At 30.5% G+C, this 26,613-nt stretch overlaps 3 protein-coding genes across 3 annotated transcripts in view; 2 read left to right on the plus strand and 1 right to left on the minus strand.

The window, feature by feature from the left end:
• Positions 7,458–15,869, plus strand: LOC109354999. Its single transcript, XM_019597876.1, has 9 exons — positions 7,458–7,840; positions 10,492–10,592; positions 10,713–11,073; positions 11,493–12,332; positions 12,450–12,507; positions 12,618–12,679; positions 12,782–12,888; positions 12,972–13,059; positions 15,050–15,869. The coding sequence occupies exons 1-9, from the start codon at positions 7,715–7,717 to the stop codon at positions 15,347–15,349; spliced, it is 2,043 nt and encodes a 680-aa protein (XP_019453421.1). The 5' UTR covers positions 7,458–7,714; the 3' UTR covers positions 15,350–15,869.
• Positions 17,550–18,064, minus strand: LOC109354053 (arabinogalactan peptide 23-like). The gene has a single exon (XM_019596405.1). The coding sequence runs from the start codon at positions 17,952–17,954 to the stop codon at positions 17,784–17,786; it is 171 nt and encodes a 56-aa protein (XP_019451950.1). The 5' UTR covers positions 17,955–18,064; the 3' UTR covers positions 17,550–17,783.
• Positions 24,167–26,613, plus strand: part of LOC109355000 (multiple RNA-binding domain-containing protein 1) — a 29,399-nt gene continuing 26,952 nt past the window's right edge. Inside the window, exon 1 of the mRNA XM_019597878.1 lies at positions 24,167–24,171. Coding sequence (XP_019453423.1) covers positions 24,170–24,171 — 2 coding nt within the window. The 5' untranslated portion in view covers positions 24,167–24,169. The remainder of the gene's footprint in view (positions 24,172–26,613) is intronic.

A 26,613-nucleotide genomic window follows, 5' to 3' on the forward strand; every position in this document is an offset into this window, starting at 1 on the left:
TTTGAGTGGTGTTTTAAGATATTTTGACCAACAATTTTCGATTTTAATGGTATGTCCAATATGATTATTATATTGTATTAATGTGAGAATTTATTCACTAGTTTTCTAATTGATCAGCCAATATAGTACTTATAACAATGATATAAATTGAATTAAAAAAATTAAACTCAATAAATTCATTTAAAGTTTAATTAAATAATCGGTCCATACAAATATTTGAACTTAAGTACATCTATCATCTAATTATTTTTAAGGAATATTGTACCTATTGATATGTTGTAATTACGTTTTAATAGACAAAAATGTGATGTTCAATCTTATAATAGCAATTTTTTAGTCAGGGCACTTAAAAATCTCGATTTTAATTTGTTAAATAATTTAATTTTTTCAAAAGAATTTAAATTTTAAACAAAACAATATAACCAAACAATTGAGATGTGAACATTTATAGGGAAACAAACAAATGAAGAAAAACCCATGCGGGCCAATAAGACAAGATTGGGATGTGAACATTTTTTGGATTCAATTTATTGTCCCACCCATCTTAATTTTACGTTTTATAAATTTGTTAATGTTCAAACCTTAAAACTTATAAACAATTTGTAAGAAAATAACCTATTGATTAATTATGAAAGGGTCTAATATCTATTATTCATCTACAATATAAATTTATACATTATTAATATAAAAATAAGTACGTTATCTATTATTTATTTGAATTACTTATATTCAAAATTTAATTATAATTAACAATTAATGATATAATAATATTATTAAAAAAAATATTATTAGTATATACATCTTTTTCTGGTTATAAATTTATATAGAATGAAATGACACATGAATTTACCCGAGACATCAAAGCCACAGAACAACAAAATCAACTTACTTTACAACTAAGGGATGTGTTGGGTGGTGGTTGGCAATGCCAATCATAGACAACTTAAATATTTGTTTATTGGCGCACCTTAACTAAATCCAATGCAAATATGAGCCTTTTGCGAGCAAAATCTGGATTAACTTCACCATTCTTGCATTATTCGTAATCAATCAGTCCTAAGTTTTTTTTTTTTTGTAAATTAAGTTATCTTCTTTAATATAGTATTTCACAGAAATTATAAATTAATTATTTAACATTAGGGTTTAACGGATAAGGAGTGTGTACTCAGTGTGCAGTTTTTTTAATGCTTTTTACATATATAGTTTTGTTTTTGTAATGTTTTTTACATTTTTAATATCACCTTTCCATGAGTTTAAGTTTCAATAATTACTATTGTGTAATATTTATGCACTATCAATGTAAAGATTTAGATATAGTTAATATATCTATCATTCACTGATATTACTTTTTTGAAGATTTAATGATAATTAAAATTGAATGGTAAACAATAGACAATGAGTGTATAAATTTTGTATATTGTCAATAAATATATCTTTTTCTCTAATGGTTATTATATACTTCATTTATGATAAAGATTTGTGTGAAGAGATATGTATGTAAAAATAATGAATAAAATTTTGACAACATATTAAAATTTTAATTTTACTTGAAATTTAGTCTTAAATCATAGCACAAAAATATATAAATACATTTATTTTTAAATATAATATTTTGTATATGTCCTCATACAAATTTTCCTCATTATTTATTAAGGGGCACATCTCTATCACAACAAATATATCACTTTATGTATCATTTCATGATTGGTTAGAAAAGTATTTAATTATTATAATTTTAATTTAAATATTATTATTTCAATCAACTATAGAAATTAGAAAGTAACATAAAGTAATACACTTTTGGGATAATAAATTTGGTAAGTATGATATTTTATACAAACCAATAAATTTAATAGATTTCTCTGAATTTTATTTTATTTACCAACAAAAATTAATTGGCTTAACCTTCCATCACTGATTACTGTTGCTACAATTGGTTGATGTGCTTGTGCTGTTTGAAATTGACTGTCATGTTTCATATTTTTTCATTCATTGGTAAACCGTGGAATATGAAGAAAAGGGTAAAATGGGAAAAACGTGGTGAGTAGTGGGCATAGCCCATAGGGTAGAAGCCGCCCAATCTGACTATATCATACCTTCTCTCTCTCATTTCCTTATCCCAGACGTCTTTTTCATCCTATTCATGGTCGACACGTGTGATTCACGCGCCTGTTCATCCCGTACACCTAGCCCTATCGTGACTGGTACGCGCGCTTCGGTCCCACCATTCCATAACTATGGTAATCAAATTGGAGTGTGCCTTGTTTTTGTCATATTATTAATTAACAAGTTGTTTTTGTCATATTAACAAGTATGATGCACAGGGGCTGACATCCTCTCCATTATTGGAGAGTCCAATACTAAAATTTGAGGTCCAGATTTAATTTTATCATTTATAATATTTTTTGTTTAAAAATATTTTAAAATTTACACCATTCAAATTTTTTTAAAGCCATATGTTATAATTTTATATTGTATTAGACCCTCCAGAAATGGAAAATATTCATTTTCGATGCATAGAGGGTTTGGGATTGAAAAGGGAAACAAATGATATATCCAACTAGAATAAATTTCAAGATTTTCGTTGTATTCAATTCTTGTGAATAATATTTCTAAGGAGAAGTAATTTATATAAAAAAAAGTTTAGTTTATAAGTGAAGAGAGAAAACTATTTGTATTTATTGTGTCATAGTGAAACCAGAAACAATTAAAAATTAGATGACATTGATAAACAATAATATACTTTATCCTCTTGTATAGTTCACTATAATTAAAAATTATCTATTTTTTATATTTGAGCAAAGAAATATATATTAAAGAATAATAACATATGACAAAATTTAGGATATCACGTTGAAAACGTGAATAGATAAATTGAACCGAACCAAATCAATTATAATTGGTTCTTTTTTTATGATAAAAATCAACATAAATTGAATCGTCCTCCAATTCTCTTCAATTTGTAAAGTGCACAAAAATTTGAATTATTATATCCTTATCAACAATGTTGTTCCTTTTGGTGCAACTTGAGGTAATGACTAATTTGTGTGGCAACTTGTAACTTCTATGTATACAAGTGGCAAATACAAGCATGCAACTCATTAACAAGCAAGTTATTGTTCCCTTTTGTTGAACATAATAAAATATGAAGAGATGAGCATGTGATAAGGTTAGAACTTAGGGGAAATTATATTATTTGGTTTTAGAGAAAAAGAGAAGGGAAACATATGTTTCTACTCTCTCAATTTTCTCTTTCTCTTATGATATTCTTCCATAAGCAAAAAGAGAGGAATATGCTAGTTATTGTTCTTTAACTTCTCTTTACCAAATGAAATATATAAGTCTTTGTCAAGAAAAAATGAAACATTGTTTTATAAAAGTAGGGTGAGTTTTTTATTAATGATTTACTTACAAGATACATGTGTTATATATCTTGTAATATATATAAAAATTTGTAGACTAATTACGTTTATAAAAATATCTCATAACCCAAGAAAAAGATAAAAAGAATGTAAGCGTGCATAGATATTGTAAGACTTTTTAGTTTTTATATTATAAGTGTACTATCTATAATTTATATTTAATTATTATTAAAATTAAATATAAATAATATAAATGAATAATTAATGATATATTGACTTAATATAAATATAATCATTTATGCCAAATAACTTTCTCTCATGGATAGCACACCTGGTATTTGGTAGGTTTTGGTACAAAACAAAAAATGGTCTTAGATTTATAAAAAAATTAATCAAAATATATCATCTCAAATTTTTTTAAATTTTCACATAAATTTGATGAAACTATTGAGGAAATGTGCTTACTACTAGGATTACGAAACTTGAGATGGTAACATGTAACAAATATAAGGTTTATGGAGAAGGACAAAAAGTATTTAGGATTAAAAAAAAATATTAATTATATATGAATTTTACGCACTGTTATTATATTATATGAGTTTTATATATTATTATTGTATCATCCACTATTCATGTTTAATTATTAATAATTCTTAAAAAATAATGCAACTAAATGTTGCATGATATATTGATTGTATATAAACTTTTACATGACATTATATAAATATTACATTTATTTAATCTCATTGACACATTCATATAGGAGATAGATGACTTTGTTCGTAATAGAGTCTGGAAAAAATGCACTAAATTAGTTTTGAAGTTAAAGTTTTAAAAATACGCGTAACTCATTTATCTCTCACTTTGCCACTATTAAACAAAACTAACATATCAAACTAAATTCACCAATTGATTAAACTAGGAAGTTATTAAATATAGTGTGTAATATTTATGCAGTTTAAATGTAAATATATATAATAAATACATAATTTAACATTCATTTATATTATTTATTTAAGAATTAATAATAGTTAAATATAAATGTTGAATGATGTAATATATAAAAAAAAACTTTTACATGTGCTGCTAGCATATGAAATAGCTCCAATTTGCTAATCTAAATATATGAGCTAATGTGAATAGCTTCCTGGACTGTAATTTTTGTTGTATTAGTAAGAGTAATTTTACGTTTAAGAACTAATATTTTTTCGAGATTTATGATTGTTCTTTCAATAAGTTTTGTTCAATTTTTTGTCATCCTGTCCTCAGGTTTCGAGTTTACTTTTTCTTTTCTGTTTCCTATAGGTATCATCGCATTGGAGGCAATCATGTTCGAACCAAGAACATCAGTAAATATCTGGGGCTAACTCTCCCAACGAGTATTTTTTTCATTCACAAAACTTGAACCCAAAGACATTAGTTAAGAAAAATCAAACATGTACCATTTGAACCAACACGCGTTGGTATTTGAAGTCTAATTTGATTAGGAATAAATAAATCCTACATCTAAGGGAATGGAATTATAATCATTGGAAATATTGGAATTAATTAGGTTCTCATCCCATGCCACAATAGAATTATGGTTGCACCTGCTATACAATAATCGTTTTTTATTAGAAAAATGATTACACGAATATTGTATAAGTTTTATATACTATTATTGTATCATTCATCATTTATATTTAATTATTATTGACTATTGGAAAAACTAATCCAGATTAGTAATAAATAATGTAGTGACTATATATAATTTTTTTTTACTGACAATACATTAATATTTATACTTAAAACCACAATGCAATGAGTTGTTTTTGGTCATGCAATGCTTCAAGATTCATTTGTTCCTACAATGAGTTCGAGGCTTAAATGATATAACTGACCGAAGCATACTTCTCTAAAGATAATAATACCAATTTTGAGTACTGAAATTCCTATGTGGCGAATAATAATGATAATTAGGGTTGTATTGCCCATATGCAATGACTATCTAAATTAGGGTGAGCATTAACATGAGCATGACTTGTGTGTTACCCTAAACAAAACAAAAAATGAATACAAATTTATATAAGCTTCATACAAAATAAATAATATACATTTTACATACAAATATAGAAATATATTTATCATAACTAGCATGTTTTTTATCGTTTGTAATGTGTAGTTTGTACATTATAAATAACAAATGTAGTATTTTGTATTAAATATTTGTAATTTGCAATTGAATTTATTGAACTGGTATAATGTTCAACTTTTTTAAATACACTTTCAAAATAAGAAAATAATGAGAATAAAATAAGAAGATAATGTTATATGTTTTTTTGTAGAGATAAGAAGATATTGAATGCAGAATAGGGAATCACAAATTACACCATGGTATGATGATTATTTTGTGTTTTTCATTTATTAAGTAGTATAAATAAACAATCATACAAATTGAACAATACATACAAAATATGCATAGTACAAAATTTACGTATAAAATAAAAAAGAATAGTACATATGCGTATATACAATATATAAAATACAAACACATACACATAATAAGAATATTGTATTACTTTCTTACATTTGATATACAAATGCATATATAACAAAGGAATAAACTTTTTCATGTTTAACAAAATACATATACTTTTTTTTACATATTTGATGTTTAATACTTTATCTAATAATGTTCGCAGATCGCCTGTTTTGCTTGTTGGAAATATTCGCAGGCGAATAGGGCATGTTTGACGGACATTTAGTGTGAATGACCATATTTTTCATATCCTGCCCACCTAGTAAGTGTGGATAAGCGAACATGCCCATGGTATTTGCCCAAATTGTCAATGATAGTGGTGAGTGACCATACAAGTTTAGTGGTTGGTTTCCACGTGATAACGATTTTGGGGCACATATAGAGTGAGGTCTGCACCTCTATACTAGGGGTGAATATGATCTGGGTTGGGACATGTTAAGGTTTGTCCTTACTCGGTCCTGAATGTTGATCGGGTCATTTTTTGAACATATACATAGCCTTAGATCTGAAGCTAACCTGACCATAAATATCATCTGGATCATCCTTTAAACCCGAACCCGATCTTAGACTCAATTAAATACAATACATATTTAGTTTAAATAAAGTCTTCTCAATATTATTTATTATTATGAATATGTAATTTGACATATAAATTGACATATGTATATATTATTAATCATGTATTTACAATAAAAAATTAGATAATTAATGATACTTTCGACTAAAAGATGTCATTAGTCCGTACATATTGAATATAGACACATTCAAACATGATGAGCGAGTAACCATGAGATGAGTCCAATTGAGTCATATATGGTCCCTACCCAACCCTAAACATTGATCGGGTCTAATTTTTGAATTCAAACATGACCTTAGACCGAATAAGACTCGACCATATTCAGGTGTGATCATGATCAAATCGTACTCAGTGAACGAGTAGAGTCAAGTTTTACTCACCCGAGTAAATCTCCAAATATTTGTCAAAAGTAGCTTGTAATTATGAAAAATAGCTTGAAGCTTAGAGCATCCACAATATCAAACAACATTTTCATTTTTATTTGGGTCTCACACATTATTTTATGATTTATTACAACTTCTCATGAAATAAGAACAAATTCTACTTTTTCTCTATATGATAAACATCATTATTATTCTTACTTGGGTCCCACAACATCTATATTTTTTCCATAACATTTACCTTTCTCCTCATTTTCCTTGACTAAAACAAAAAAATATATTTTTATTTAAGAACAAAAATGAAGAAATAAGAATGATATCCAAGAACAAAATAAAAATGTTTTTATTAAGACTTAAAACAAACATTGTGTGGCTACTATTATATCTTTCCAACTTTATGAATTCTATTTTGAAAAGTTGCAAACTTCATTTCAATTTTTCATTACATGTCCACTCTAATAACTATAAAAAAACTATAAATCATCTGAAAAGGTAGTGCTAAATAGTACCCCATTAAACAAATTAAAAAAAGAATCTCACACAAATAAAAAGTTTTACTAAATAAAAAGATCTGTTTTAAAATAAATAAAGCAGTTTAATATTTCGAGACACCACAACAAGTGAGGGTGACTATATTAGGTTTCTTCTATTCTACGATCGTTTCTCTCATCATCACCATTCCCCTCTCTTGGGGATTTTTCTCTGCACCTCGTTCACCATCACTTTTCCGATAATCATATTTCATAATCAATTTCTCTCCACCGTCTCCGATCACCAATAAACCTAACACCGTTTAGGGTTTGGAGTGTGCATTGCGATTTCGCTAGTGTTAGGCATCGAAGGTGGTTAGGGTTTCTCTTGTTTACGGTGTTTGGAGATGGGGAGCGTCGATAATCGAACGATCAAGGCCAATTTCACCGCCGATGGTGCGGCGATGCTTAAGGAGAGAGTGAATGAGAAGCTGAAGGAGTTCATGGGGGATTACACTGATGACACTCTTGTGGTACGAGTTTCAAACACGTGATTGTAGCTTATCAATTTTGTGTTGTGCATTTCTGAGATTAATTTAGAAAAATAAACTTGTTTTGAGATATTGTCTTCTAGATTTGTTGATAATGTTTTATACGCTGCTTAGAGGAGTTGTGGAACCGTGAAAACCATTTTAGTATCATGTGAAAAATGAACTTCTCTTATTGTAATTTTTCTTAATATCACGTGGAGAAAATGACGAACAAGAAGAAATTGGTTGTCTACTTATTCATGGTTAAGTGTTAAAGTTTCGCCCATATTTGTCGAATAGATGAATGAAGAACCATTTACAGTGACTTATGCATTCATCATTCTATGAGTTAGCTTTTGGGCTGAAGTTAGGCTCAGTTATTCTAATTATATTTTCATTAATCACTATATACCCTTTTTAAGAGACTATAAAGCCATTTTTAGATTTGTGTGCTTGTGATTTGACTGATAAGTAGGACACGGAAGCAGTTTGCTTTGATTGAATTAATTGTCTTTTTTTGTAAAATGAATAATGAAGTTTACAGTTTTGGAATATTCTTTATGCTGTTAATTGAGTGATGGGAGAAGGACTTGCGCACAAAATCCCCATAAAATGTGATTAGAATCTGTAAGGATTATAGTCTACAGACTAATGGATGTATATTTTGTAAAACGTGAAGGCCAATTCTACAGCATTAGAAGTGAAGGCTATCATGTGTATTGCATTTCTGCATGTAAAGAGTAATTTGCTTCATGCACACCAATTGCTTTTTTCTATTATGTGTTTTTGTTGGATTTGATTGTGACACATGCAATCTTGACGAGGAGTCTGTATTTGGATGTTTTATGCTCTCACCCTTGTCATGCATATTGATCAAGTACATGCACATTCATAATGAGTTTCTTTAAATTATATGTTTCAATCAGATATATATGCACTAACCCAGCCATGAAAATACATATTCATGAAATAATCTATATTAAGATGAACAGAATGATTTGTTACATTAACAAAAGTTGCTTTTGGGACTTCACAAAAAAATGTTGCTTTTGGGAACAAGTGCTATAAAACAAGCGCTTGTTGTTTGTGCTTTCAGAAGGTATTGAAATGGTTAATCTTAAAATGATGAAATGAGAGGGCTTTGATTTTTACTGTTCACTGTGCTGGTATAGTGGTATTCTATTTTTGTTGTTTGATTTTCAAGAAGTCACTCTGGAAGGGAGCAATTAATGTCATGCTTGGACAATGTAGTGGTCATAATTGGGGTGATGAAGTTTGATTCACTTCGTTGTGGATAATGATTTTGTTTATACTAGGTACCATTGATATTGCTGCATCTGTTGGGTGTTGGGTGGTTTTTTGGAATGGTATAAAAATATGGATTGACATGAGTCCTGGTTGATGTTTCTTATTAGAATTATTGTGAAAAATTAATATCAGCTGGTGTTGACTGCTGAGCATTTTTGTTCTGATGAATGTAATATAATCATAGAGTTGATGGTCTTGTAAGCTGTTTTATGTATTCTGAATTTCTTTGCGTGAATATTCTCTCTGGTCTTCTGAATTGAGGTGCTGACTGCCTAGTTTCGGCGTTCTGAATTTCTGACAGTCTTCTGTTAGTGTAAAATCCCCTTGCTCGAAGAAGTGTATGCTTTTTCACTCTTAATACTACTTTTAAAATCAAGCACTCTTTGGTGTGATTAGATTTTCTTAGGTTTTATCAAGGTTTAGAAACCTTCTTTCTGAAGTCACCAAAATAAGTTCTGGAGAAGAATACACAAACTCATTTTTCTTTTAGAACACACCATGTCATAAAGATCATTAATCCTCATGACATTTGAAAGTAAAAGCTATGATGCCCAAGTTTTTGTCAATTTTACTCGTATTTATGTGGGTAAAATAGAATATAGATGTGTGTACTTCATAGTCTTTGTCCTTCCCATTTATAAGACTTTAGTTTATTTTATCTTTAACTTCCTAGGCATAGGTAATTTGTATTGTAAGGTTGTTTATTATTTTATTTCTATATGTGCTAGTTCAGTGACTATGACATATCTCCTTTCTTTTTCTTCTAATATTTGTTATCGTTGATATGTCATATTTGGAAGAGTTGACATACAATAAAAAGTAAGATCAAGAATGAGTGTATTTGAGAAGCAAGAGTAGCATTATTGAGGAAAAGATGACACAATCTCACCTTAAATAGTTTGGCCATGTGAGGGGACCATGGAATGCTCCAACAAAAAGAGTTGATTTGATGGAGGATAGTGGTAGTCCAATAAATAGAAATAGAGGTAGACCAAGAGAAACCCTTAGTTTTGACACCCTTAAAAAAAAAAAAAAAAATATATATATATATATATATATATATATATATAAATTCCAAGAGAAACCCTTAAATATATATATATATAAAAATGATCTTTTTGAACACTTAGTTTTGATAGAGCAGAATGATGCTGCTTGCTTCATGTAGCTGATCCCAATCCCAGACTTTTGTTGTTTTTGTTGGTTGTTGTTTTATACGATATTTGGACACTGAGTAAAGACAATTGCTGCGAAAATAGTAATTTTCATAAGATGAAATTCAGTTTATGTAAAATATTTGTTATTGCAATGCAACTGGAAGTTAAAGTTCTCCTTATGCATCGCAGGAATATGTTATTGTGTTATTGAGGAATGGTAGAAGCAAAGAACAAGCGAAGGATGTGTTGGATGTTTTTCTGGGGGATCACAGTGATACTTTTGTATCCTGGTAATTTTTGATTAGTCCATCTTTGATGGATAAAGTTAAAATTGGTTTAATTACAAGCAATATTGTACTCACAGCTGTAGTTATTCTTGTTGCTAATTCGTATGTGTATGTTGTTAACAGGCTGTGGGATCATTTGGCTTTGAATATAGATTTGTATGTACAACCTAAAGAGTTGCAAGATGAAGCTCCCAAAAGAAAGCTTATATCAGAGGTTCAAGTTGGAGGTGATGGTTTTCAGGATTTGAATTCCGAGTCAGAAATAGGCAAGTCAAATAAATTATCTAGAAGTCGGCGTAACAGAGATTGGAAAGGATTAGTTGGAAGAGAAGTGGAAGCACCAACTCTAAGGAGCTTTGTAGCTAACGACACTAATATGGAGGGAAAACCCCGATCTAAAGTCAACCATAGTCCAAGGTCATCATCTCCTCCTCCACCATTTCAGAGGAAAAGGGGCCGGGATGATGAACAACAAAAGACAAAGGTTTGTGCTGCAAATGATGTTTCACTCTTGGACATTTTTTGTTATTTAAGTTCTTTCCGCGATTTTTCAACACCAATCATGACTTTATTATCTAAGTTAATATAAGCCAACATGTTTATTTATTTATTTTCACTTTATTTTAACACTACCTTCTTGCATTTTGGAAATATTGACTAAATTAATCCCTACCTCTTTTGGCTTAATCTGTACTCATGTTCTTTACTTCTTTTAGATGCATTTATATTCATGTTCCATGGTGACTGAGGTAAATGAGTTATATTGATATGGAAATAATAAAAAATATGAATGCTACTTTCCTTGTTAGATTTGTTTCACTGCTTTTACTCTTTTCTATACATAATGAAATACATCTTGATCCTTTGCTTCAAAGCATCTAGCTTACCAAGTAATTTTGGCAGAAGGATGCAGTTTCACAAGTAACTACTGATGCTCCTCGACGGCTGCTTCAATTTGCAGTGCGAGATGCAGTGGGTACTTCTAGGCCAAATAATTTAGGCACACCAGTGGAGCCCTCCTTGAAGCGTCTTCGTTCTGTAGTTTCTACATCCTCTGGTGACTCATCTTTGGTTGAACGTCCTCAGAGGGTGCAAAGTGTTTCCAGGGTAGCAAATCCCATGGCTACTGTAATCAAGGCTGTGGCAGAAGCCGCTGAAGATGTGATCAAATCCAAATCCTCTGGAAGCGTATTTGACCGACTTGGTTGTAGTGTGAATCCATCAGATGGTAACATCCAACTTGAAGATAATTACCTGCATCAGGAGCAAAGTCAATCATTGTATCTTAAAAGAACTGACTACGATGGTCCGAATATGACCATGTTGGAACATGCAAGTGATTATCCTTTTGATTCTAATTCAGACAATGAAGGGTTTGATGATATGAATGTCATGGGTCGTGGGGTCACCGGAGCTTCTCAGTTTGGCTCTTCTTCTGGAAACAGGGGTAATGATTCACTCATGATACAGTACAGTGTTGCAAAAAATGCTGATGACCGTATCCATCTAAAGCACAATAGAGATCAGGAGCAACCTGCTGCTGCACCTAACACTTCAAAGATAGTGAATATTTCTGTCAATGTAAATGCTTGGAAGTCGCCAGGCCTACCACAATACCAGGAGTCAAGAGAGGTTGCAAATGTAGATGGTCATAAAGCTTTGTACAGTGAAATAGGAGCTCCCAGATCCGGTCTGCGACTGGTAAAGGAGAATGCCAACACTTTCAAAATTAATAATGGGAATGTGAGTTTTTCATACATGGACACTTCAAGCCTTACAATTTAACTTTATCTTATAAATTTATATATGTTTGAGCATTCAAGTTTAAGCTCATTTTCATTGATATTATGACATCAACAGGCAAACCCTGGTTCAAATTTTCAGGAAGAGCCTCAGAAGGCACATCTATCAACTACAAGTGAGTTCCGAATTTTCTTCCATGAAAGTTCTTCCTGCTTCCAAGAGACAGGTAAAAATTGCATTTCCAGTGTGAAGGTGTATAATTTAGTTCAATTCGTGTGTTTTCAGGCGCAAGTGCTGTTGCTCTTCCTTTAGAGGATGCTGATTCCAGAACCATTTTTGCTAGTAATGTAAATTCTCGTACTCCCTTGCGGTCTTGTGAGTTGAGGAGGGTAGGCTTCAGGGGTAGGTAGGATTTTGCTCATTTTCTAACCTTTTATTGATTTTCTCAGGTTCACTTTGCTGCTACCAAAGATGGCTTAAGTCGTCATTTTAATAAATTTGGGGAAGTGCTAAAAGTTGTTATAGTTATTGATGCTGCAACAGGGCAACCAAAAGGGTAATAAGTTTCAGATAATGTTCTGCTTATTATACATTCACTACTTTTTTGTATCTCTATATTGATTCACATTTTCTGAGCAGGGCAGCTTATGTGGAGTTCATGCAAAAAGAAGCAGCAGAGAATGCATTATCCCTGGATGGAACTTCCTTCATGTCTCGAATTCTTAAGGTATTGATGAGTGCTTGGTAATTAAGTTATCTCATTGTTCTTGCCCTTTAAGTGTGCAATTAGTTTGCATGAGACAGTTTTTCTTCTCTTCTAGTATTTTGTCATTCTTGATTTTAAACTTTTATCCATTTTCCTCCACACGTACTCTCAAAATTAATTGCTCAATTTAAATTGTGACATGCTGTTAATTGCCTGACTAACTTATGAGCAAGTTAGCAATGTGTAACTGGGACCCAAGAGCTAAGAAAGTAATAGATAGGAATTTAGTTATATATATATATGCTAATGTGTGTGTGTATGTATAAATGCCAGTCTATTTGGGACAAAATAGTTTTTCTTCCCTCTTTGCGGTGGTCTGCCCTGTGTAGTCAATCACGCATTATCACGCTAGGATAGCGGGGTCGCTGTCGTTTATGTCCATGTGACTGAGCGGTATGTAGCTGTACAGATTGTCGTCACGCATGTCGCAGGTTAAATTGTGGCTTAATCACAACCCTAACCGTGGGTCAGTACCTCGTCCAACATTCCTGCCAGCGAAACCCTAATATTAAGGGGGAAAGTCTATTTTGTCTTGTGACAACAAAGCATATATATATTTATATTAAAGGGGAAGGTATTTTTTGACACGTGGCAACACAGGGCAGCACACCACCTCCTTGTACTGCTCTCTCTGTCTCTACATATATATACATATATTTATATTCTTTTATAAAAAAATGGTATAGGGGTCCTTGAGTCCAATGTATGTTACAATTTTTTGGTGATTCTAGCAGGAAGATATGAAATATTTGAAAATGACAACAAAGCATATATATATTTATATTAAAGGGGAAGGTATTTTTTGACACGTGGCAACACAGGGCAGCACACCACCTCCTTGTACTGCTCTCTCTGTCTCTACATATATATACATATATTTATATTCTTTTATAAAAAAATGGTATAGGGGTCCTTGAGTCCAATGTATGTTACAATTTTTTGGTGATTCTAGCAGGAAGATATGAAATATTTGAAAAACTTTTGCAATAATAATTTTGAAAGATTGTTCAAAATCCTCCTTTGCCAATATTTTTTAAAAAAATGTCCAAAATTTTGCCCACTTTGTCCAAGTTGACGCCAAATTTTACAGCTTCCCTAATGAGATAGCATTACATGTACTGTGGAGTTTATGGTTGTACTGCAATGAGGGCTGAGCTATCGTAGCAGAAACCTGAAGGGGATCATATTTGAAAAATCCCCCATCAAAGTTTGAAATAATAAACAACATTTTCTAGTCTAAGTTTGAAATGATAGACAATATTTTCTAGTAATTGGGACATTTTGGTGTCATAGATTGGGACTGTATTTCAATATACATTTGTGGGCCAGTGCTGGTTCTGGTTGTCAAGCGATAATGTATCCTGAATCAGATGTGAAATGCTGAACCAAAACCCTTATGCTCTTACACGTGGCACTATTGTGGAGAGGTGGTTGGAATTAATTTGACTGGTATTGTCCTTGTCCAGAGACCAGAATGGGAAAGTTGGCTCAGTTGCTCTTTATACTTTCCTAACATTAGTGCAAAAAATTGTGAACTTGCCAGAGAATATGTTAACTTCCATTCAGGTTAACTTAATCTCGTCCATGTAAGTCAACTTCTGTAGTAATTTGATATGGAAATGCTTCTTCTAAAACCATTAATTCAGCTTTTAGGAGAGTTGATCCTTGACATGTCATCAAAACTTTATAGTTAAGTTATCTGGATAATCCTTGTAGCCACCATTCATCTAAATAAAAAATGAATTTTAACAGTGTTTGGGTGGTCTATACATTATTCATCTTTCAAGCTCAAAGGACTCTTGTGTGAAGGGACATTAGATTTAAAGCCACTCGTGAGCCTTTACTAAGCATATTGAATAATGATGCATGTGATTTGAATAATTCTTCTTGTGTGTGTGTGTGCTAAAGACATGCTTAGCATCTAATTTGTTTTCCAATTAATCTTTTGCAGGTTGTGAGGAAAAGTGATGCAAATCAAGAATCTGCTCCGGTCATTCCTTGGCCACGCACAGTTAGGGGATCTCCATTTTCTTCTGGTAGGTTTTCTGGAGTTCCCACTCCGAGAGGGATACCTGGTGCATTTAGGCCAAGGCCCCCAATGAAATATGGTGCTAGGAGCATGCAATGGAAGCGGGATGCTCAGGGTACTTCATCTGACAACGTTGCATCTTCAAATAACAGCAGTATTTCTTCACCTGCTGCTCGGGGTTTCACCTATGTTCGACCAGAATCTAAGGTCGAAGGCAGTTGAATATGTGTAGTTCACTTCCAAAAATGGTAGCAGGCTAAAGGTTGCATCAGAGTGGTTTAATATCTGATGGCCCAAGAAAGGGAAAAATGAAAAGAAAAAGTAATGAATGTAGGAAGACATCATTGGCTTTAATTTTGGAACTTTATTCTTCTGTACATGGAAGGACATTTTCATTCCTAGATATTTAGTGACTGGTGGGTGATTTTTAAATATAATGTTTATCTCTCATCTTTGTGTATTGAAGCTACAGATGGTATGGGCATGGATTTTGGTGGGAATTTGAGAATAATGCAACTGAAATCGTTGCTGATCTTGATATCAAAATTTGCACCTAAATCTCGCTCGATATTACTCATACAGTTGAAGTAAAGTTTCTGGGTAGAGTGTCTGACACGGTATTTAGAGGGAAAGGGGAAATAGATAAAGTTGAGTTTTGCTAAAGACTGCCACATTTTACTTCGTTGTGTATATCGTTAGACATTCGATTCTTTCTCCACTTTTCCACTTATGCTCTTGCGGCTCAAGATACCTTCTTTATTTTATGGTTATATACAATTTGGTTTTCTTACATCTGTGCATTTGTTATGTTTCACTCGCAAGTATGTTCTATGATCTGTTTCTCCTAGTGTAAATGTGTTTGGTAAAAGGATAGCTTATAAGCTAATCAATTAGTTTATATGATTAAAAATACGCCACTCATTGTGTTTAACAAAGAGACTTACTATACTTCTGCTATTGCTGCTTTAAGTAACTCGTGTACTAGTGGTTAGTATAAATTTGTTTAGAGTGTAATATTTATGCACTGACAGTGTAAAGATATATACACAGTCAGTGCATTATTCACTCTTCATTTTGATTATTTTTTCATGAAGAGTCCACAAAGATGGAAAATGAATGGTAGATGAAGCAATGATAGTGTAAAAAACTTTTATACTGTCAATGTATACATCTTTTTCTCATTTGTTTAGTGCATCCCTTGAAAAAGTTTATTTTCTTGATGCACTCTAAATAGCTCTTAAAACTTCATCCGCATAGCTCCACAATATTTTAAGATCTTAATATTTATGTACATTTATGCATACTCTCATTTATATATACTACATATTTTGAAGAGTTAATGATGATTGAAAATGAATTGTAGATGATGGATTAACAATATATAAAACTTCTACATTGTCAGTGCATACATTTTTTTCCTCTTCTATCCTTTATTCTAACAGCAGCAGTTAATATCTACCATATGAAAACCCACTCCATTTAGATAATATCTTCATTAGATAACATCAATTTAGCTCCCCGAACAACAATTTCTTTAACTATTTTAATGTAAACCAACTCCGTAACGTCCGAAAACAAATTTCATTTTACGATAAAAGAATTATTTTATTTTTAAAATAGCAACAATCATATCTTGTTTCTTACGTAAGTCTTTTCTGATGAGAGGATCTCATAATGAAGCAGTGTGGTAACTAGTCAGTGAGTATAGTGAGTATGAATATAGGAATGGATGGAACTGGAGAAGAAAAATATTATTGGAAGTGTGATAAATCTTAGAGAAGATGAGTACTTGGATGGATGTTTATATAACTTGCAAATCGATGTTAGCAAACGGGGTTTAACCAAACACATCCAATTATCAAAACCATTTCTTATTTCTGCGCATTCATCAACACATCCCACTTAATTCAAACAGGGTTCATTCTTAGACACATTGTAAAACAAACAAAAAACCAATATAAACTGAAGCATAACTTCTTAAAATTTCAATTAAAAATCTCTCATTTGATTTAGAAATTTAGAGTGGAAAATCGAATATAATTGGATTCAATTAAAAATCTCACATTTGACAAGAGAAAGCTACTATAATGATTTTAAAATGAGTATAAATTATTTTCTGGTATAAGGAGATACGTTATCTCTCTCAGCCTCCTCTAAAAATCTTGACATGTGTTATATTTAACAATTTTTATAAAAATATTTCTAAAACTAAACTAAACAGTACATATGTTGAAACAAATTATCTCGCTAATACCATGATACTTTATTCTCTTTTAAAATTTCATTTATCTCCCATCTCCTAACTCATTAATACAGGTGGCCTGTAGTGTCCCCTTGGTGCATTTTGTTGCCATTTTTATTTGTGAGAAATTAAGACATAAATTAATCACAACTAAAAAAATAAAAACAGAATAACACAACATGTAATAATAAATAATAAACTTTATTGATATTATAAAACAATTCCATGCCTACAAATTCAACGTGGAAAGAAAATACAACACAGGTAAAAAGGCAAACCCAAAAGAGAAAAGAATAAATAAGAAAAAACTCATTTCCTCCTCCTCTTGTTGCTCCAACTAGCATTGTACAATTCTTTCCACATTATGCATCACATCTTCATAATCACACATACATATTCATGTATGTATCACGCTTAAAACAAGTAGTAGGCAACAAAAGAGATGATGGAGGCACCGACAAATGAACCAACAGCGTTGGCGCCGCTGCTAGGTCCTGGAGCTGGGGCAGGTACCTCAGTAGCGGCGACAACGCTGATGGAGGCAGCAGCAAAGAAGACAACACATGCAACCTTTTTCATCTCCATGACGTATATTAGGTAACACAAAGGAAGTAAATAAAGTTACCTAGTATGCTTTTATTTATTTATTATTGTTTAAGAGATAATTTGCTGCCTGAAGAGAAATGATTGGGATCAAGAAGGTTTTATAGTGGTTGAGGGTGAGAATTTGTGGTTAATTAGTTCCCTGATTTTTGTGACGAATTTTAGTTATTTTTGGAAAATGGTTATGTTTGTTATTATGAATTTGTTGACCCTATTGTTGTGGGAGAAAGGGGTGACACATTTTTAGTTATGATAGAAAAATGGAAAATTTTATCCATAATTGAACGAGTCTTGTGGGGATGTTATTCTTAGTGGTGGATTTGTGGAATGGAATTTTTGTTTGTGGCAAAGATGTGTTGAGATTGCAAATTAATTGTATTGATTCTAATTCTATTTATATGTGGTATGTAAGAATGAGACAAATATCGTCTTTTCTAAATGATGTCTCATTTTATATTCCGAACCAATTAGATATTGTCACGTGAATAAAAGAATTTTTAAAAAAAAAAAATAACATTCTGATTAGATCGAGACAGTAAATAAAATAACATTTGGACAATTAATCCACGTGAAAGATATAATAATTAAGGAAATTCAGTCCTAAGACAACTCAATTAAAGCTTGGACAATCTCTTTAATATATTAATTTAAAGTAATTACGGTTCAAGATATGAGAATTTAACATAAGATTTTCATAACTTCAATCTTCAAGAAAGACTTTTAATTAGTATTTTTTTCAACAACTCTACTAGGATGGATTTTCATAACTCCTACATCTAAAGAAAATCTGTGTAGGGAATCATTTATTAAGAAAAATAGATAAACTTCACACAAAAACATAACTCATGTGAGGCCATATCCTTAAATTAAAAAGGGGAAGACAATCAAGATACGGACGTTGATAAGACATAGTATCGTATCTTGCTCTTTTGAGGAATAAAATTTTTATGTAGGTAAAGTTTTTAATAGAGATAGAGGAAAGAGAAATTATGTAGTTATCTGAATTTGAATTCAAATACTCACATTTTATATATGACAAACTTTACTAACTAGGCATTAAATGAAACATGTGTACCAGGCTACCCAAGCATAGGGTCCATTATATGCCTTTTGCATAAATGGACACTAGTTGGGGCATTTACACTTATGAAATATTAAGCTTAGGTTATGAGGTAAGACAAAATTTCACTACATACACTTCAACCACCTTAATCTCCTCTAGGAATACATCTGTTGTCTCATAATATGTATTATTTCACGTGTCATAAGATATGAATGATGAGAAATATATTTAAAAATTAAATTTTAATTTAGATATATTTTTTTAACCAACCACAAGGTCATGACACATGAAATAACACCATTGTAGGATGACAGATGTGCACTCATCCCCTCTTAACATGAGCACTATAGTGTTTATATCATCATTCCCTCCTACACTCCAGTCATAAAGCCTATCACATGATAGCGGCATTAATTTGTATTGCTCATTCGAGTTTAGGTGAGTTGATGCACAATCGAATCGAGTCTGATGAGGTTAGACTAATAAAATTTAAGATCTTTTTAAGTTGAAAAAAATGATAGCCTTTTTTTGAGAGGAGATCCAATTACCTCAATAATAAGTGAAAAAACTACTTCACATTTTAGTAATTTATTCCAGGAAAATCTAATGATTTAGATTTACTCACTAATTCAAATCATTGGATCTTCTTATAATAAATGACTAAAACATGGAGTATGTTTTTCATTTACTTTAAGCCTAAGTGGATTCCCTAAGGCTATGTTTGCTTTTGCTAAAAATGGGAAGAAAGAAAATGGGTGGAAGAAAAAGAAGAAGGAAAAGTCACTTTTTCCTTATTTGGTTGACAAAGGAAAAGAGGAGGAGGGGAAAAATAAACTGAGCCCATGCTAAAAATATTTCACAAATGTGAGGGGAAAAGAGAAAAAAACACAACTATAATACCCTTCCTTTTTTTCCTCAAACTTTTCTCTCTTCTCCTCACTCATTTTCTCATAAAAATGACCAATTATTTTTTTTGTTATGAGTGTCATATATTTTATGTATAACAACTGAAATGACAATTTATGTTCATTAATATTATGTCAAATGTGTTTAATATTTCTTATTTATTGCATGATTTTCAAAATAAATACCTCAAGTTCATCACAAATGTTCCTAATAGATCAATTGTCTTCGTTGGGTGAAATACATGTTATAATAATTTTATCTAAAGTTAAGATAATTAAAAGCATACAAAAAGTTGAATAATGTTATAGTACAACTAAAAACAAAGTAGTATAAACATAAATGTTATAAATGTGAATTTCTTATTTGGAATGTTAATGTAATTTCTATTATTTTGTGTCTCAATCTAATAAAAAAATAGCAATTAATTAAGAAAAAAATGTATAACTTTCTTTTAAATTAAACAACTAATTGTTTATCTCACTTTCTACTTATTTTCATCCCTTTCACTTTTTTCCTACTTTTTTTCTTTCCTTCCATTTTCAGCTGTCAGCCAAACATAAACATAGTGTAAGAGTATAAGACTATATTATGATGCTTTGACGCTAAAATACAGATAAAGATGTTGTCTTAAACCATGACAAGAAAGGAAGTCATGTAAATGTTGTAGCAGAAGTAGAAGGAACGTTTAGAGACTTAGATTGGAACGTGGAAAATAAAGATGAATTAATAATCTAGTGAACGAACTTGTACGTAACTGAATTGACAGATTTGAGTGTGATGTACGGCGAGAAAGGAAAGTCATATTTAACCAACCTAATTGGAAATATGAAACTAGAATGATTCCAATCCAAGTGCTTTCAAATCAAATATGATGGTCATACATAGCAAACCAGGATCAACATATGCCAAAAAAAAAAATTATGTTTATATGTTTCAAGTCAATCACATTTTCAAGTTATAAAAAATATTACTTTTAATTTTTAATTGTATGTTGATCATCTATTTTTACTTCAATTATAAAAATATGGAGAATACAAGGGCATGTTAACAAATGAAAGGTGAGGTCTCATTTGAAATTATGACCCAATCTTAATTAAAAATTACATTAAATCTCATTTGAAATATTGTTATTAAATATCATTTAAAAAATTGTAACACAAAATATGACCCATACTTTTCACATCCTACGTTTTTTTTCTTCATGAAAATCAATTAATGTCATTTGTAAATCATCTCATACCATAACTTTCACGTCTTCACTCAATGTTCACAATCTTAATTATTTTTAATTTATTTATTTATCTAGTAATATATGATTAACTCTCGAGAAATAAAATGAGACATCATTGAAGACACTTCCATTTATATGGATGAAGATAGCTATTCTAAGTGGATGTTCCCCAATAATGTCAAGCCAAATAATATGGTGAGCCTATTAAGAATGAAAGATCACACTAGATAACTGAAATTTTAAATAGGTAATCTCCATTTGGACTTCATATTTAATATTCAAGGTTGAATCTTAATAAAAATGTCATAAACAAAATACTAGTTACTATTGGACAAACAAATTTGAGTTATATCAACTTATTCTTCCACATTTGTTTTTTTAATACGAGATAGATGATATATTCACAGCGTATAAAATTAAATAAAATACGCACATTTTTCATAATAAATATCAACCAAGGTGATGTATATATAAAATATAACCATATACATAAGGATAATAGTAAAATGAATGTAGACATAACAAGGAACAAAATTCCTCTTATTTCTCCCTTACTCTAAAACAAATTGATCAATATGAGAAACTCCCTCTAGTATATAAATATACCATCACTCGGTGAAATAATCCATCAATAAAATTTGTATACAAGAAAAATGAATAGTATATTGATAGAGAGATTAGAACTTCAACACTGCTAGCATTGAGAATAGAAGGGAAGCACCAATCATTGCGACGGAGGTGGAAACGGAAACCGCTGCTCCGGCATCAGGTGACGGCGCCGGTGAGGATGCCGGAGAGAGACCTTGAGCGGAGGCGGCAATAGAGAACAGAGCGACGAGGACGAAAATAGAAAGAGCTTTGAATGTAGTAACTGGTGCCATTGCTTCAAATTGGAGAGAGAAGAGAGAATGAAATTGGAGAGAGATTGTTTGAGATGTGTTGTTAAGAAGAGAAGGTTGAAGATGAAAGAGTGTGATATGAGAGAAGAGAAGAAGGGAAGAGGGTATTTATAGGAAATGAGGGGAGGGTGGGACCCAGGGAAAACGTGGACAGGTGGCAGGAAGACGTGTTATTAGTTTCTGGGCGCGTGAAGTGTGTCGGTGACTTTGTCTATAATTGTGTGCTCTACATTTCCTCTGTTTTTTTAGTTTGAAGGATGTAATGAAAAGTAGCGAAGGAATCACGCGCTGGTGGCTTTGTCTATAATTATGTGCTGTTCAATTGCTGTGTTTTCTAAGTTTTTCTGTTCTCATGAAATGTGAAGGAAAGTAAGGGTGAGAATATTTTAGGGCAAAAAACTTTGGTAAATATTTTTTTGCATTATGAAGAATTTTCTTTCACTCATCACTTTTGATTTATATGATTACTACTCATATAAGTGTTGTTCGTAAGAATTGAATAGTTGAATTTTCGATCTTTCTAGAATCAAGTGAAACATTACTCTATTTTTTATCGGCAATTGTTAGTATGTTGGTATTTTGTTGTGGGTGAGATTTCACTCTCAACCTCCTCCATCCTACCATTAAACCACCTTATAACTCCATTTTTTATTCATGGTGGGACTCAACCCACAACCTTTAACATTTTATTCCTTAAGTCTGTCATCTTCACTATCAAACCACCTTATAACTAGGGTTGGAAACGAGCCGAACCGAGTCGAATCAGAGTTCCACTCGGTTCAGTTCGATAAGGATTGGCTCGGCTCGAAACTCGACTCGAATTTGATACGAGTTATTATTTCAGCTCGAGTTCGGCTCGGTTAAAGTTCGCGATCTGTTCGGTTCAGTTCGAATGTTTCATTTGAACAACTCAAATAATTAATTAAATTTTGAAAAAAATACTTCAAAAAAGTTATATATATATAAATATAATCTTGTTAATATATATAATAATAATAAATATAAAAAAATAATATATGGGTCATAATAATTTAAAGATCTCAATTTCTAACTCAAGTTCAACTCATTTGGTTCATGAACCAAGTTTATCGAACTAAATAACAAATCGAGTTTTGATAGAATACCGAGTTGATTTGGTTCATTATCAACCCTACATGCAGTTGATTTAATAGTGTAATGTTTTGGGAGTTATATTAAATCCCAAAACATTATACTATTAAATCAACTGCATGTGAATCTTTGGTAAATTGTTATTGAAAAATAAAGCCTAACGTTTTTTATTATATTAAATTGTTGATTTTCAAGGCAAAGTATTAAAAAAAAATTAAAAAAATGGCAGCTGACATTTCCATAAAGAATAAGAGCAATGTTAAATCTTCAAGTAACTTTTAAATAAAAAATTCATAATAATTGAAGAAAAATATTAATAAATGTATTAGTTATTCTTTAAAATATAAAAAGCTATTTTTTTGAAATACACGTAGAAATGAAAGATAAAAAGGCGCAAATAAAAGAAGAGGTGGAAGGAACATACACATTTATGATTAGGTCTACTCATTTATATGATTATGTTCTACATATATGATATTGACATGTGTTAAAATATTTTGATTAGTAAAGGTTGATTTACGAATAACACATATAACTATCATAGTTAAAGGTTGGAATACGCAGGCTGTGACGTTGCAGTCTAACATATTTGATTATTTACGATTTTCTCTAAGGTTATGTATATTCAAAAAATTGATATGTTAATCTATTTTAAATATTTATTATAATATAAGACATTAAACATGCCAGCATGTCTTTAAATAGACAAGTAGATATGTTTTAAATTAGAAAATCTAATATCTTGATGCCTTAATTGTCTAAAAGATTTACATATGTTTAATTTATTTTATGTATATATTTTATAAAATAAATAATATAAATATAAATACAATTTTAAATGTTAAACAAACAAATTTATTAAGAAGTTTGAGTTTGGTCTATTTATGTTAACTATGTTTTTGAGAACCATAACTTTAACATATTCATTAAGAAGTTCTAACTTAACTTACTATAAGTTCGATATTTGGTCTCTAATAAACTATCTAACATGTTTTCTTCCGAGTAAAAGAATTATAATGACATCCTCATATTCACAAATGATATAAATTTGTTTTTAACCATTAAATTTGCAAGTTGGATGGCCAACTTAAAATTAAACCCAAATTGAAAATTAAGTTTATTTGATTTACAAAAGAAAAATTGAAATGAAAAAAATGAAAAGAAAATATGATGATTTTTAATTTGTTTGATATTATACGAAATGAAAATAAAATGTAAAGAAAAAATATAATTATTATCAATAATAAAATTAACATGTATGTTTTTGTTTATTTTTATTTTGGAATTGTAGGAAAGTAACAATATTTATAAGTGCAAATGTGTGACTAACACAAAATAGGATTTTTTAAATATACAAGAGTTAACCCAACCAAAGAATTCATCTCTAATCTTTTTCTAGTTCAGTTTTCTTTACAATATTAGAGAGAAAACGTAAATGGATGTGTCAAACCAACTTTTTTTTCATTCCCACTATTAGATGCAATCAAACTATGGAAAAGATTCCTTTCATTTCCATTTCTTTTCATTCCTTTACTTTTTACCCCAAACAAACATAATCTTAAAGTTTGTATGCAAGTTGAATTTTGAATGATAAGAAAAAAAATGGAAAACTTGTATATCATCTTGTAAATATATTTCATAACTTTCAAGTCTTTTTCTCTCTCTTTATTCTCTTCTATAATTCAACTCACAAACAAATGATGTGTCTTGTGAAACAAAAATAATCAAAGAAGGAAAGGCATGGAGGTATTATACAAGAGACCTATATAGCGTCTATCAATGGACAAATATCACATGTTCCCAATGATATATCATTTCTTGTCACAGACCAATTAGAATGTTACCTTTTGTTTCTAACTTCTTTTTTTATTCATGTGGCAATATCCTATTAGTCAGGAACAAGGAATAGGACATCATTTGAAACATGTGTTCTCTTACCTTTGGCATTGTATGAAAAAAAAATATTTTTTTCTTATTTCATAGAGAATTGTAATAAATTATAAAATAATGTATGAGACTAAAATAAGAATAAAGATTTTATTTGGTACAGGAAGTATTGTTATATTGAGCTACCCTTTTAAGTAAGCATAGCTTACCTAGGGTGATGGATGGCTTCAAAAGTTGGACAGTGGTAGAATTACAATTTTGTTGGTAGATTTATTAATTAGTTAAAAGTACAAGATCGAAAGTGGAAGGGTGTAAATATCATCACAAGTTAACATGTGACATGCTTATGATGTTGGGTGTTAGGTGGTCAGTTGTATCAAACTAGCAATACATGAGAAAGTGACATTAAACAACAATTCAAATTTGTATTAGTGCAAGATTTTGAGACATTTTTGTTAGGTATGTTATACATAGTTTGATTCTTAGTTGACATAAAATGTGAAAGTTGTATTGAGTAACTGATATTTAACGTAAAACTTTATCGAATTTTTATATAATTCACACTTTAGGTGGTTTTGATATTTGTGTACAAGATTGATAGAAGTTCAAGTAAGGAGAATAAATTAAATATATGTTATTCCAATTTCTAGAGAAAGAAATAGACTATGAAACAATTAAAAAAGATTTAAATATTAATGATTTGTCAATGAACAAGATTTATGACAAAACACTATGATATTGTTTAATCCATGAATCTAGCTTCACTTACACTGTGTTTGGTTTAGAGAAGAAAAATCAAGGAAAGAAAAGTTGAGGAAGGAAAACTTGAGAGAAGAAAATGGGTAGAAAATAGGACGATTCTTTAGTTATTTGGTATGATAGAAAATGGAAATAAAGTGAACAGAAAATAATATAATTATTATTGATAATAATATTTTCTTTGTACCATCAAAGAGATGATATCTCAAAGTATGTCACAAATCATTTCTTAAACCAATGAAAACATGCGGTGTGAATTAAAAAATTAAATATTTCTTATTTTTTTCTGTTTTTATTTCATCGTCATTGGTTTGGAACATGATTTAAGACATACTTTGGGACAATCGACTCTCGTACAATTTTTCTACATATTTTCCTCTCAATAATGGAGAGAAAATATAATACATGGGCTCCACCAATTTTTTTTCTTTCCTTTCTCTTTCATTCCTCTTACTTTCTTTCCTCCCCTTTCACCCGAACCAAACATAGCTTTAGTGAGATTATAGTTTGATGGTTACATATGATAAAAACATTAAATATTATATTAGTAACTTTTGGTTTAAAACAATATCATTTTCTTGCATAATTAAGTTATCACTCATTCAGTTGCTCCATATGATGCATAAGCATAATGATAATTTCCACAAGTAAAGATGAAATAGGTTATTCAAATTGCTCTATTCTTTTCATATGTCTAATAAAGTCACCTATGTGTTCATGCTTTTTGAATGATGGGATGGCAACAGCAAGATCTAATTTTAAAAATCAGGAATATAGTAATTGAAT

This window comes from Lupinus angustifolius, chromosome LG08 (genome assembly GCF_001865875.1).
Source record: "Lupinus angustifolius cultivar Tanjil chromosome LG08, LupAngTanjil_v1.0, whole genome shotgun sequence".
Classification (NCBI taxonomy): Eukaryota; Viridiplantae; Streptophyta; class Magnoliopsida; order Fabales; family Fabaceae; genus Lupinus; species Lupinus angustifolius.

Bases quoted from the DNA above. Each gene is read 5' to 3' on its own strand.
- LOC109354999 (XM_019597876.1), top strand. From the start codon at position 7,715: ATGGGGAGCGTCGATAATCGAACGATCAAGGCCAATTTCACCGCCGAT. The intron at 10,593-10,712 runs GTAATTTTTGAT...TGTTGTTAACAG, and splicing joins AGTGATACTTTTGTATCCTG to GCTGTGGGATCATTTGGCTT. The intron at 13,060-15,049 runs GTATTGATGAGT...AATCTTTTGCAG, and splicing joins TCATGTCTCGAATTCTTAAG to GTTGTGAGGAAAAGTGATGC.
- LOC109354053 (XM_019596405.1), bottom strand. From the start codon at position 17,954: ATGGAGATGAAAAAGGTTGCATGTGTTGTCTTCTTTGCTGCTGCCTCC.